The sequence below is a fragment of the Phyllostomus discolor genome, chromosome 3 (assembly GCF_004126475.2).
Source record: "Phyllostomus discolor isolate MPI-MPIP mPhyDis1 chromosome 3, mPhyDis1.pri.v3, whole genome shotgun sequence".
Classification (NCBI taxonomy): domain Eukaryota; kingdom Metazoa; phylum Chordata; class Mammalia; order Chiroptera; family Phyllostomidae; genus Phyllostomus; species Phyllostomus discolor.
The window spans coordinates 50,047,991-50,061,216 of record NC_040905.2 but is presented as its reverse complement, the minus strand read 5'-3'; the positions used below and the strand labels follow the sequence as shown (position 1 = coordinate 50,061,216).

Sequence of the window (13,226 nt, the reverse complement as noted above, 5' to 3'; positions counted from 1 at the left end):
ATATGGTTTGATGCTAAAAAGAAATGAACTATCTAGCAAAAAAAAAAAAAAAAAGGACATGAAGGAAACTTAAATGCATATTAACAAGTGAAAGTAGCCAATATGAAAAGGTGACATAACACATGATTCCAACTATATGACATTCTGGAAAAGGCAAAACTATGGAGACAGGAAAAAGATCAATGGCTGTCAGGGATTGGGTGAAATAAGGGATGAGTAGGTGGAGCACAGAGTATTTGGGTGCAGAGAAACCATTTTGTATGATACCATAATGATGAATACATGTCATTATACATTTCTTTAAAACCACAGAATGTACAGCACCAAGAGAAAACCCTGGTCAACTGTGGACTTAAGTGATTATGAGGTGATTATGATGTGTCAATGCAGGTTCACAATTGTCACTCCCCGAGGGAATGTTGATAATGTGGAGGCTACACATGTACCCAGTTAGGAGATATACGGAGAATCGGTTCCTCCCGTTCAATTTTCCTACGAACCTAAAACTTCTCTTAAAAAAAAATATTTTTAAAAAGGGCGTAATATTCTTGCCATTCAGGTCGCCCCAGACGCTTTATTCTCTTAACATCCACGGCGGAAACCAAGGTTCAGGCCGGTGGACTGTGGCTGCACGCTGAGAATACGGATCGCGAGGATCTAAAAAAGGGAGGGGTGCTGCCAGAGGAGTCTCTTAAAGCGCCCCTAACAACCCCCGCACGAGGCCAGGGGAAGTGCAGGTCGTGGAGCCAATTCTGCGGAGCGGAAACCGTCGCTTACCAGGGCCCCCAGCGGTCGTTGCCATGGTGACGGACGCCCGCAGTCCGCGCAGGCGCCAATCCGCGGGCGTCTGAGAGGAGCTGTCACAGGTGGTGAGGAAAACCGACACCACCACCGGCGAAGAAAGGCCTCCTTGGACCGCCTGGGAGGAAACTTGCGGAAGCGGAGGCGGAAGCGGCGTGGGGATGGGGATGGGGGTGGGGGTGCGCACGCTCAAAAGCTGTAGCTCGAGTTTCGCTAGCGCGCAGACTCTGTTTCGCGTCCTAGTGCCGCAAGAGTTGTTCTTTGGGAAGGTAGTCAAAACCGGTGGTTGTGAACGTCTCCGGCCGGGTCAGGGAACACATAGAAGCAGAGAATGAGACCCAAGATTGAAATCAATTACTGGTGTGGGGTACCAATTTCCAAAGTTGGTTATATTTTCTCTTTTTAGTTTTAGTAGCATCCTAAAATGACATGGAATCATTTCTTCATAAAAAAATTAGTGTTTCTGCCCAAGTACGGAGCTGATAACTTGAAAGTTTTCTGTCGCCTTCTCTCTTTACGAGTGTTCACTCAGAAAACACTCTAGCAACTAGATTCTCACACTCACTGCCTTCTTTTGCCCTCCTTAATTCCTTACTTTCTACAACCATTCTGGAGATGGAGAAAGAACACCGCGCCGAGTCCGATTTATCTGAATTAGCACAGACATTTTCTGGTTCTGTGACTGATACAATTTACTCTGTCAGTTGTAAATTTAGAATGACTACATCACCGATACATAACACAAAGACAGCCCTTCTCACCCAGCCCTTCGGATTTTAATATACTGAAGTCTTTCCAGACTTGAGTTGTAATTATTTGAATCTTCAGTCAAGATTCCGTTTTCTCTGCATACTCTCTAGCTTAATCAAAAGGATTTCTTGAATTTCTGGAAACACTAAATTTTAACAACTTCAGCTGCATTTTAAAAAATACTTTAAGATACAATCGATCGATTTGTATTTGATTTGCATTTCCCTTACAAATTAAAATGTATACATTTAAAGTGTACAATTCATTGTATTCGTAGTGTAGTCAGATTTATGCAGCCAGACCACAATCAACTTTAGAACATTTTCATCACCCCAAAGCAGTCGTTCCACATTCCACCCCCCGACCCCCACCCCCAGCCCCCCCCCCCGCCCCGCCCCGCCCAAGCCCTAAGCAACTACTACTAATCTACTTTCTGTCTCTGAAGATTGAACTATTCTGGACGTTGCATATAAATGGAACGATACAATACGTTAGGTCGGGGTCACTCAAGAAACCGACCACGCCAGTGAGCTAAGGAGCACAGTTTATTAGCGGGGAATAAGAGGGAAAGTGGAGCCAGCCAAGAGAGGTTAGGACTCATGGGGGAAAGTGAGGCCAACCAAGGGGGTTGGGAAGCCAACCAAGTGAGGTTAGGACTCGCTCGGTTGTTCTTAGGGCAGGGTTTTTAAGCTCAAAAACCTGCAAAGGGTAACTGGTTGGGGTGTCAGAGTCTGATTGGCTAGAGCTGGTTGCTGGGTGCCATTTCTGCTGACCATTGTTCTTGATACATCTTGTCAGCCTCAAGTTAAAGCTGCATCCTGTTATGCTGGATAGGCCGACCCCAGACCCCAATCTCAGCCAGGCATCTGTTTGTTTGGGGTAGGGTCAGCAGGCAGTTTCCCAGGCAGACATTTTTCCCAGGCTATGCAAAAAGTTTCCCACAGTACAGTTTTCCCACCTGGTGATTTCCCATTCCTGCTAGGCCTACCTAGGTCTGTCACAATATATATAGTCTTTTGTGACTGGCTTCTTTCACTTGAATTAATATTTTCAAGGTTCATCCATATTACAGCGTGTACCAGTACTTTATCCTATTTTATGGCCAAATAAAATTCCATTGTTTGCATATGGCACATTTTATTTATCCATTCATCAATTGATGGACGTTTGTGTTGTTTCCACTTTTTGTCTACTAATGAATAATGATGCTATGAACATTCATGGACAAGTTTTGAGTGGAAGTGTGAAGTATGTGGACATATTTCTCTTGGGTATATATACATAGGAGTGGAAATGTTTGTTCACAAAGTAGCTTTATATTTCACTTTTTGAGAAACTACCAGTTTTGCAAAACAGCTATACCATTTTATTTTATTTTGTGTGTGTGCAATAAAAAGTCTTTATTTCATGGGATTTTTTTCCCTTCTTGGGGAAAAAAAAAGAACTCTCACAGAATGGTCTTCGGATCAGGCGGTGTAGAATACAGAGGAAATGATGACAGCATTAGTGCACTTTGGCCTAAGATGCTACAAACACATAATGAATAGCTGGCGATTTCTGACACACAACTGTGTGACATAGAAAGCCAAATGGCTAGCCATCCTCAACCAAGGGCAGCTGCTGCTTGCATTTGCTTTTTGTAAAGGTCCAGCTATACATTTTACATTCCCACAGCAATGTATGAGAGTTCCAGTTTCTCCGCATCCTCACCAACACTTATTATCTGTTGTTTTTTTCAATGATTACAGCCATACAAGTTGATATGAATAATATCTCATTGTGTTTGTGATTTGCATTTCCCTAGTGAGTAATAATGTTGAGCATGTTTTCAAGTGCTTATTGACTATTCTTTTATTTTCCTTAGAGACATGTCTATTCAAATCATTTGGTCATTTTTACATTGGGTTATTTGTGGGGTTTTGTTGAATTGTAAAAATTCTTTTTTTAAATTATATTTTATTCATTATGCTATTACCATTGTCCTGATTTTTCCCTCTTACTCCCTCAGCATCCCTTACTCCCTCAGGCAATACCCCCACCATTGTTCATGTCCATGGGTCATGCAAATAAATTCTTTGGCTACTCCATTTCCTATACTGTACATCCCCATGTACTGTACAGTTACAGTATTCTGTAACTACCCATTTGTACTTCTTAATCCCCTCACCTCTTCACCCATTCTCCCCCTCATCCCTCTCAGCTGGCAACCTTCCGGTAATTAACTTGCTTTTGACAGTCTCTCTTTACTGTTAATCTTTGGCCTTTTAATAATGATGTGTCTTGGAGTGGGCCTCTTTGCATCCAGCACAAATGGGACTCTCTCTGCTTCCTGGACTTGCATGTCTATTTCCTTCACCAGATTAGGGAAGTTTTCTTTCACTATTTTTTCAGATAGAGTTCCAATTTCTTGCTCTCTCTCTTCTGCTTCTGGCACCCCATGATGTGAATGTTGGAATGCTTTTAGTTGTCCCACATGCTGTTTACACTATTCTCATTTTTTAAATTCTTTTTTCTTCTTGTTCTACGTGGTTGTTTTTTGCTTCCTTATGTTCCAAGCCATTGATATGATTCTCAGCTTCATCCACTCTACTGTTGTTTCCTTGTAAATTGTCCTTTATTTCTATTAGCATATCCTTTATTTTTGACTGGGTCTTTTTTATGTTACTGAGGTCCTCACTAAGTTCCTTGAGCATCCTTATAACCAGTGTTTTGAACTCTGCATCTGATAGATTGTTTCTCTCCATTTCATTTAGTTCTTTTTCTGGAGTTTTTATGTTCTTTTATTTGGGCCATGTTTGTGTCCTCGTTTTGGCAGCCTCCCTGTGTTTGTTTCTATGTACTAGGTAGAGCTGCTTTGACTCCTTGTCTCAGTAGTGTGGCCTAATATAGTAGGTGTCCTGTAGGATCCAGTGGCACAGCCTCCCCTATCACCCAAGCTGTGTACTCAAAGTGTGCCCTTTGTGTGGACTCAGTACATCCTCCTCTGTAGCCGAGTTGGTTGCTGTTGACATATCGATGGGAGGGATTTATCCAGGCCAGTCACCTGCAAGGACTGGCTGTGACCATTTACCACCACTCTCTGCCCCTGTGGAGGATCAGGTGTGCAGGGACAGGATGGTGGTGCTCCTATATTGTCTGTAGCTGTCCACTGGGTGGGTTGGCCCTGGGGTTTCCTGGGTGGGTGCAGACCAAGGTCAGCCCCCACCTGTATTTTGCCCAGGGCCACCCTGCCTGAGCTGTAAAGCAATCTGAGGTGGCTGATACTTGTACTGGGCTTGGAGATTCCCAGGCCCAAGCTGTGAATCTAATCTGGCTACTGCTAGGGCTCACAAAAGCCAGCTGCTGCTTTTTTGATAGGATTTAGGAGCCAAGACCAGCCATTCTTATGGAAAGGCAGTTTATGGTGGGCCCATAAATTGGGTGCGGTAGAGCCTCTGGTGGTCTCTAAAGTACGCTTCACAGTGTTAGCCAGGCTGATGGAGTCTCAGATATGGCACCAGCCTACCAGCTCCATGTGGGGAGATCTCAGCATAAGAACAATGGCCTTTACTTGCCTTGATGCCAGACACTTCAGTCTCTTCCTGTATACCACTGGTGCCCTTCAAGCTGCCACCTCGGTGCTGGAACTCAGAGGAGGCAAATCTGAGTAGGTGCGTCCATGTGTTGGTTCCCCAAGAGGGACTGTTTAGGGCTCCAGCAGCCTCCTCCAGCCACTCAATCCCTGTTGGTTTTCACAGCCAGAAGTTGTGGGGATTTATCTTCCTGGCACTGGAATCCTGGGCTGGGGGGCCTGGTGTGGGTCTGGCACTCCTTGCTTCTGAGATATCCCTCCTGAATTTTTATTCACATGGGTGTGGGGCTCTAATGGAGTACTAAGCTAGAGATCCCCCCACCCCAAGATGAAGAAAAGCCCCACAGCTATCATGTGGGGGATCTGCACTGGCTGATGTAGCTCCGTGGATTGAGGGAGGGCCTGCAAAGGGTTGCCAGTTCAATTCCCCATCAGGGCACATGCCTGGGTTTCAGGCCAGGTTCCTACTGGGGGGTACATGAGAGGCAACCACACATTGATGTTCCTCTCCCTTACCCTCTCTCTAAAAAGAAATTTTATAATAAAAAGGGGCATTTTTTTTTTGTGCCAGACCTGTATCTTCTACCATTTGGTTGACAGCCTTTCTGTTTTGTTGATGATCTCTCTTGAGTTTGATGTAGTCCAGAGACTTGAGAACTTAAATATTTTATTTTATGGCTACTTAACTTTTTTAACTTAACAAATCAGGCATTACCACTCAGCTGTGTTTGGTGTTGAATGAATCATGAAAACACAGGTTGATGGATTATAAATTAATCTTGCCCTGGCCAGGTAGCTCAGTTGTTTGGACCATGGTCCAATACACCAAAAAAGAACCCCCCAAAACTTTTGGGTTTGATCTCAGGTCAGGATGCTTACGGGAAACTGATAGTTTTGTCTCAGATCAATGTTTCTCTCCCTCTCTCCCTTTGCTAAATTCAATAAACATATCCTCAGATAAGGATTAAAAAAGAGAGAAAATCCTAGACATCTAGATACGAGTATTGGGTGTAGTGAGAAGAGCATTGGTCAGGAAACTTGGGTTCTAGTTTTAGTTGTGACCACTAGCTTTATAAGTAGTGTCTGTGCCTAGAAATAGGGCTGCATTTTTTTTAAGTGAAAGAAGGGGCCTTTATACTTCTGTCTGGCTCTGAAATTATAAGCAGAGCCATAAAAAATCTGCATGATTAATTTAATACAGCTTACTTCACTTTTGGAGAGTCCTAATTGCTAGAAAATTAGTCCTTAAATTTGAATTCAGTTAGTTCCTAGACATATGGCCAAGTTAATCTTATTACTCAGTCTATGAAAATGCAACAATAAACCATATGGTGATTTTCCTTTTACTAGTGTTTTATGAGGTATTAATACAGCAACTTCAGGGTTGTGTTTTTAGTATTAGCATGATATGCCTTTTTAACCTATACATACCATCATGTTTCAGGTGGTTTCCTGTACATTTGTGTATTTTTTTTTAATCTAACTTTTGCATTTTAATTGCCATATTAGATCACTTAAATTTTTTATATTGTTGGTTATCAGTAGTCTGCTGGTCTACCCTTTATCATTAATTTGCTATTTGTCCCCTCTGTTTGTTACTGTTTTCCTTTCTGGCCTTCTTAATTACTTGAAATTTTGGGGGGTTCCATTTTAATTCATATATTGGCTTTTTAAAATATACCGCTGTGGATAGTTGCTTTTTTAAAATGGTTGCTCTAGAGATTATTGCATACCCAATTTTTTGCAATCTATTTAGAATCTTTTATCCCTTCAAGTAAAATACAGAAACCATGCTATAATCATATAGGTCCCTTACTATCCCCCCATTAGGATGGAATTCTCATACGTATTATATCTATATACATTGAAATTCTTGTCAATGTTATGCTTTATTTCAGCGATTATACGTATTTTAACAAACCTAAAATATGAAAAAAAAATCTATTTACTCAGCTATTACTTCTGTTTCTCTTCCTTCCTTCCTGGCATTTCAGGGTTCCCTCTGCTATCATTTCCTTACCTGTGATTTTTCTTTAGTATTTCCTTTAAAGCAGGTCTACTGGCAATGAATTCTTAGTTTTCCTCCCTCTGAGATTATTTTTATTTTACTTTTCTTTTTTTTAAAAAATTATTTATTTAATTTTTTAGAGAGGGAAGGGAGGGAGAGAGAGAAACATCAATGTGCAGTTGCTAGGGGCCGTGGCCTGCAACCCAGGCATGTGCCCTGACCGGGAATTGAACCTGCGACACTTTGGTTCGCAGCCTGTGCTCAGTCCACTGAGCTACGCCAGCCAAGGGTATTTTACTTTTCTTCCTGAAGGATATAATTGTTTGTTAAAAGATTCTGGGTTGATAATTGACTGTTGTTTTTAAGCACTAAACACATGTTGTTCCACTGTCTCTGGCCTCCATGATTTTTTTTTAACTTTTTAACATTGTTCTTTAATTACAGTTGTCCCATTTTTCCATTACTCTCCCCAGCACCACCCCCCACCACGTTGTCTTTATCCATGGGTCCTTTATATATGTTCTTTGCCCCATTATCCCCCTTATCCCCCTCCCCTCTGGTTCCTGTTGGTTATTTCCATGTCTCTGGTTCTATTTTGCTCCCTTGTTTGTTGATTAGGTTCCACTTATAGGTGATATCATATGGTATTTGTCTTTTACTGCCTGGCTTATTTCACTTAGCAGAGTATTCTCTAGATCTTTCCATGCTGTCAAAAAGGGTAGGAGCTCCTTTCTTTCTGCTGCATATTATTCCATTATGTAAATATACCATAGTTTTTTGATCCACTCAATTTACTGATGGGCAGTTAGGCTGTTTCCAGAACTTGGCTTGGCCTCCATGATTTCTGATGAAAAGTTGTCCTTAATTAAAATCTTTGTTCTTCCACATGAACAGTGTCATTTTCTTCTGGCTGTTTTCAAGACCTTTTCCTTGTTTAGTTAGGATGTGCCTGGTTATGTTTTTTTTTTCCTTCCAATCTTTTGGGACTCACATGACTTTTTGATATTGTCCCATAGGTCCTTAAAGCTCTTTATTTTTTTCTACTTTTTTCTCTTTGTTATTTAGACTGGATATATTCAAATTCACTCACTCTCCCCTTAGTCATCTACATTCTACTATGAAGACTCTTCAGTAAATTTTTTGTTATTGCATTTTTCAATTCTAAAATTTCTAGAAGCCATATATATATGGCTTCTATTTCCTTGGCTGGGACTTCCATCTTTCCACTCATTTCAGTAGTGTTTACCCTTGCCCTGGCCAGTGTGGCTCAATTGGCTGAATTTTTTAGTTCTTCACTATAAATAGCATGCTACATTTGTATTTAAAAAATGGAGAAAAAAATATATGTATGTATATATTTGCCGCAACTGCACCTAAACCTTAGTAAGATACACAAAACTAATACAACTGATTACTTGTTCAGTTTGGAGAGTGGAAAGGACAGCGTATATGCATACAAGGTGGAAAGTGAAACTTACATTGGTTAAGTTTTTAATTTTTTTGATATTTGAATCACGTATATATAGGATTCAGCAGAAGTAATGCCTGCTTCAATGTGATTGGTAGGGTATTAATATGGGTATAATCATTTACAGTTTTTACTTATTTTTTGAGACAGAAATGGAAGGAGAAAGAGAGAGGGAAACATCCATGTGTGGTTGCTTCTCAAGTGTCCCCTACTGGGGACCCAGGCATGTGCCCTGACTGGGAATCGAACTGGTGACCCTTTGGTTTGCAGGCCAATGCTCAATCCACTCAGCCACACCAGCCAGGGCTAATAATTTATAGTTTTAACATGAACTTTCACCTAAAATGTCATATGGCGAGCTTAAGTGTGATATTGTTATGTTACTGAACTACATGCTTATGATTTTGCAATAAAAGGTTTTGTAATAAAAGAAGCGTTATTTGTGTTGGACCCTGTATATTACATATATGAAACAGTTTTTTTTTAAATCACAAAGAAGAATGAAAACCTAGGATGGTTTGGAGGTTTCTGATTTATTTCAAGATATTTTAAGATATGAGTCAAGTTATCAAAGTTATGTTTGCTATTTTAAAAAAGCTCTGTTATTTACTTATGAAACAGTATCTAAATCCAAGTTTATAAACTTAGGTGACTTGAGACACTCAGGCTACTACTTCTGTAATAATTAAATTATTAAGGTAAGATATTCACACAAACACAAAAAACTGTTTAAATTGCCTTAAAAGGGAAAGTTGGTCTTTTTATATATTACTTACTTTTGAGATTTTTAACTCTTGCATAGACAAGTTTAGTGACCACTCTCTAACAGGTTCTCAGGTTGCCTTCTTATTATTGGCATAGCTATCCTCCAGGGTTGTTTTCCAGCCACCTCTTGTAGATCCATATTTCTAACACAGCAATTACTTTAACTTTGTTAATGATCTGCTTCACACATTCAGCTCCAAAAGGAAAAGAACTACTTTATTCATCTTTCAACCAGTGAAGGCTATTAAAGTGCTCTGCATATAGCAAGTATATAGACACAAAGTTTGTTGGATGGCTGCCCAAGAGAGGCTAGATTTTACTTCATATTTCAAAATTCAGAGAAAGAGAGTAGTATTAAAAGGTATAAGACCAAAACCAGATCATTGCAGACTGAGTACAAGCAACCATTCTCTTTTTTCACCTTCAAAAAAATTAAAATTTCAAATTAAGTTCCAACATGAAGAACATGACCAAATAAGTAACAAATACATTCAGAATCATACATCTACAGAGAAATCTTTAAAAGGTGCCTCCAAATTCCATAATTCTAATTCTTATGAAATGTAGAAGTTTTTAAAAAATAAATCAAAAGCTATCCTATCATGGGAACTTCCCTCCACCATATAAGGGCCAGTATTCCTAGATTGTGCAGTTATTTATTGTAAAATGAATACACACTATGTAAAGAACACATAAACTGAGTTTGATATGTAATTGTTTTTACTTTATACCATTTCAATAAACTTCACAAGTTATTACATGTTACCATTTTATTTAATATCTGCAACATGTTACATTGTTTATGAAGTAGCTACTTCCAGAAGACTAATACTCTCCTCCATACTGTGTCTTTGGCTAGTACAACACAGGTGATTTAGTAGGAACCTATGGCCAATCTGATTAAAATTCTTAGTCTCTCCTAGCCTGAGACCTCAGTTCCTGAGTTAACCTTGACTTGGTCTTCAAGTTGAGATGCTTCCTAAATATTTTTTTAAAGCACAGCTATTTAGTGTAATTTCATTTTCTTGAGATACACAGTTGTTTTGATACAAAAACATATACAACATTCCACATAAGTAAAAAAGCATCAAAATATGATTATATTTTATATAACTTAAATGACAGTAGTAACTAAAATATACTGATTACTTTTTTTAACACAACATACTTCTCTTATTTTGCTGTCTGAAGTAAAGAAGAAAGCTCTGTAAGTTTTAAATACATAGAATTTAACTTATGTTAATATTCTGTTATAAAAAATAACTACCATATAAAGAATTTAAAATATGCAAAAGTAATTAGTTCATTAAAATTTATAATTAATACACTGGTGTCAATGAAAATATGTAGACTTGCCTAGAAACTTCTAAGGTTTAAAGGAGAGGTAAAAAAAAACAAACCTGTTTCAGGCCTCATTTATTGCTACATAATGACTACTTCAAGGGTCATCTGGCCTGTCGTCAATCACTATTACAAGTGGCAACTACAGTGGTATATTTTGGAAAGAAAGGAGGAAAAATAATATACTGCAATACAAAAATATTGCCTATTTATAAATTATTAAAGATTTATAAAACACATACTGAATCATGTTGTTATAAAAACAATATACTTAAATATATAAGCACAAATCCCAAAGCACCCACAATTATTTTAAGAATACCCATTTAATCAAGGAAAAAAACACGTAATAATTTGAGAAGAAAAAAGGCAAAATTCTGATTTTACTCCAGAGTTCATCTAGTCATGGAGGTAGGTCTCCACTCCAATTATACAAATAAGTTATCTGCCTTATTCAAAGAATTATCAAGTCTAATATGGAAACTGGTCTGTGCCATTTAAATACATTTTAACAGACTTTAGAAACTGGTAATCTAACTGGCATATACAGAAAACATTATTTCCCTCAATAAGGTTACATCTGAAAAGAGCCTTCATTAAAATTGATCTTGGCATCAAGAGGTGTTACCTAAGTGCAGATACTTTGGCGTAGCATTTAAATAACACAGTAATGCTACAAATTTCTTAAAAACAGAAGTAATCCTTGTCTTTTTAGTATTTTAAGTGTGAAGCTTCAAAAACTAGATCCCGTAAATTTATAGACTAAAATTGTGCTAATGATTTTAAAAAAGATTATTCCTGCCTATAAAGCAAAGCTTTTTAAGTGTTTCAAACATCAAACATATTTACTTTTAGTGTTTGTGGCCTTTCAGGTTTAGTGCTGGAATTAGTTTTAACACATCAGCTTGCAATATACAATAATATGATTTACTAACATCTTTTCACTAAAAAAGGTTTTCTATAATGAAAAACACTAATTCCATCTCTAATGGTAAATTAGCAGAGTTGGAGGTCCCACCATGGATCACAGGGATGAGAGCACTATCAAGGTCATTCAGATAATGCTGAGGAAGAAGTCGGCCTTCAGATCCTGCCTGAAATTCAACCTGGAAAAAAAAATCTTGATAAGTCAACCCCAGAAAGTAAGCAATCTTGAGTAGCCCTGCAGATAAACAGAAAATAAACTTTAAAAATCCAGTTTAAGCATCTTAAGTAAATGACTGACATTTTATTCACAATATACTCTCCTGTATTTTTATCCATCTATTACATAAATTATAACTGTTCCTCCCACAGATGGCATTAAAATTTTTAAAAACTGCCACAAATTCATACTTTAGGTTTCTTCTCAATGAACATGTAAACACATTGGAAGGGTAAGGTTTTGAATGATTACCAACATGACTTAAACAAAAACCCCATAGTATTAAAAAGTAATCTACTTTAAAATATTTTGAATTTGTTGCATAATATTTAATACTTGAATCTAATGTGGATGAAAATTACATTGTAATTTGACTAAAATATATTAACAGTGCTTACTCAAATAACAAATAATTACCAGATGTTCCCTGGAAAAAGGAACTTTTAACAGTGAGATGAAAATATAAGTTCTTTCCAATAAGAACTACAACACATCTTGGCTGACAAAGAGCAAAACTTCAGCACATGAACTCATTTGTGTTTAGAAACCACTCTAATGAAGAACCTGCTTTGACATCTATTATTTTGGATGTTGGAAATAGAAATGCACATTAAAATAATAGCTGGAGTTCCATTTTTTACCTATCAAACTCACAAAGTTCAAAAGTTTGATTACATACTGCTCTGATAAGGATGTGGAGGGAAAGAATGCTCTCACAAATTATGATAGAAATATAAATTGGCATAACCTCTACTTGAGACAGTGTGGTAATACCTATTGAGTATATTCTTGGACCTCATAATTCTACTTCTGGGAATGTTTCTGACATACACTTATGCAAAGACAAAATACTGTGGATAACCAAATGTCAATTAGTATATATCAAAGATGCACAAGAACCACTGAAATACATTATAGCACATTTATTTAATAAACTACTACTATGCAACTTAAAAACATACAGTAACATGAAATGTCCCTAAGATAAATGAAAGAAACTAAGTTAAAAAAAAATGTAAAGGAGGGGGTAAAAGGACACACACTTGTTTGCTTGTTCATTTATAAAATCACAAGGAATATGCAGAAACAGGTAACATTTGATTGCCTCACTAGGAAGGAAGAATGAGAGGGAGCATGGAAGCGGACTCAAGTTTGGAGTTAAGGGTAGGAAGGAGATCTTTTCAAGTCTATTACTGTACACAACTGCACTGGGCATCATCTATACTGTAGCAGGGAGTTAAGGGGCCAATTACAGAGACTACAGTGTGAATACTGCTCTCTGGAAATGTTCAATGAGGTTGTACTGTTACATATACAGTTTTAGTGTAATTTTAAATCATGTGCATATACAGTCTATTCAGAATAATAAATTTAAAAA

General features: G+C 38.0%; 2 protein-coding genes across 6 annotated transcripts in view; both read right to left on the bottom strand.

The window, feature by feature from the left end:
• The window catches only part of FAM151B (family with sequence similarity 151 member B), a 45,594-nt gene extending 44,649 nt beyond the window's left edge, over positions 1–945 (bottom strand). For 2 of the 4 annotated variants that reach the window (XM_036020472.1, XM_036020473.1), the window contains exon 1: positions 778–943. In XM_036020472.1, coding sequence (XP_035876365.1) covers positions 778–802 — 25 coding nt within the window. In that variant the 5' untranslated portion in view covers positions 803–943. Of the gene's footprint in view, positions 1–777 lie in introns of all 4 variants that reach the window. The other 2 variants (XM_036020471.1, XM_028517715.2) reach the window with 2 other exon arrangements.
• Positions 946–9,189: 8,244 nt separating this feature from the next.
• The window catches only part of ZFYVE16 (zinc finger FYVE-type containing 16), a 47,845-nt gene continuing 43,808 nt past the window's right edge, over positions 9,190–13,226 (bottom strand). The window contains exon 19 of one of the 2 annotated variants that reach the window (XM_028532341.2): positions 9,190–11,810. In XM_028532341.2, the coding sequence (XP_028388142.1) occupies positions 11,649–11,810 (162 nt within the window). In that variant the 3' untranslated portion in view covers positions 9,190–11,648. The remainder of the gene's footprint in view (positions 11,811–13,226) is intronic. The other variant, XM_028532349.2, reaches the window with a different exon arrangement.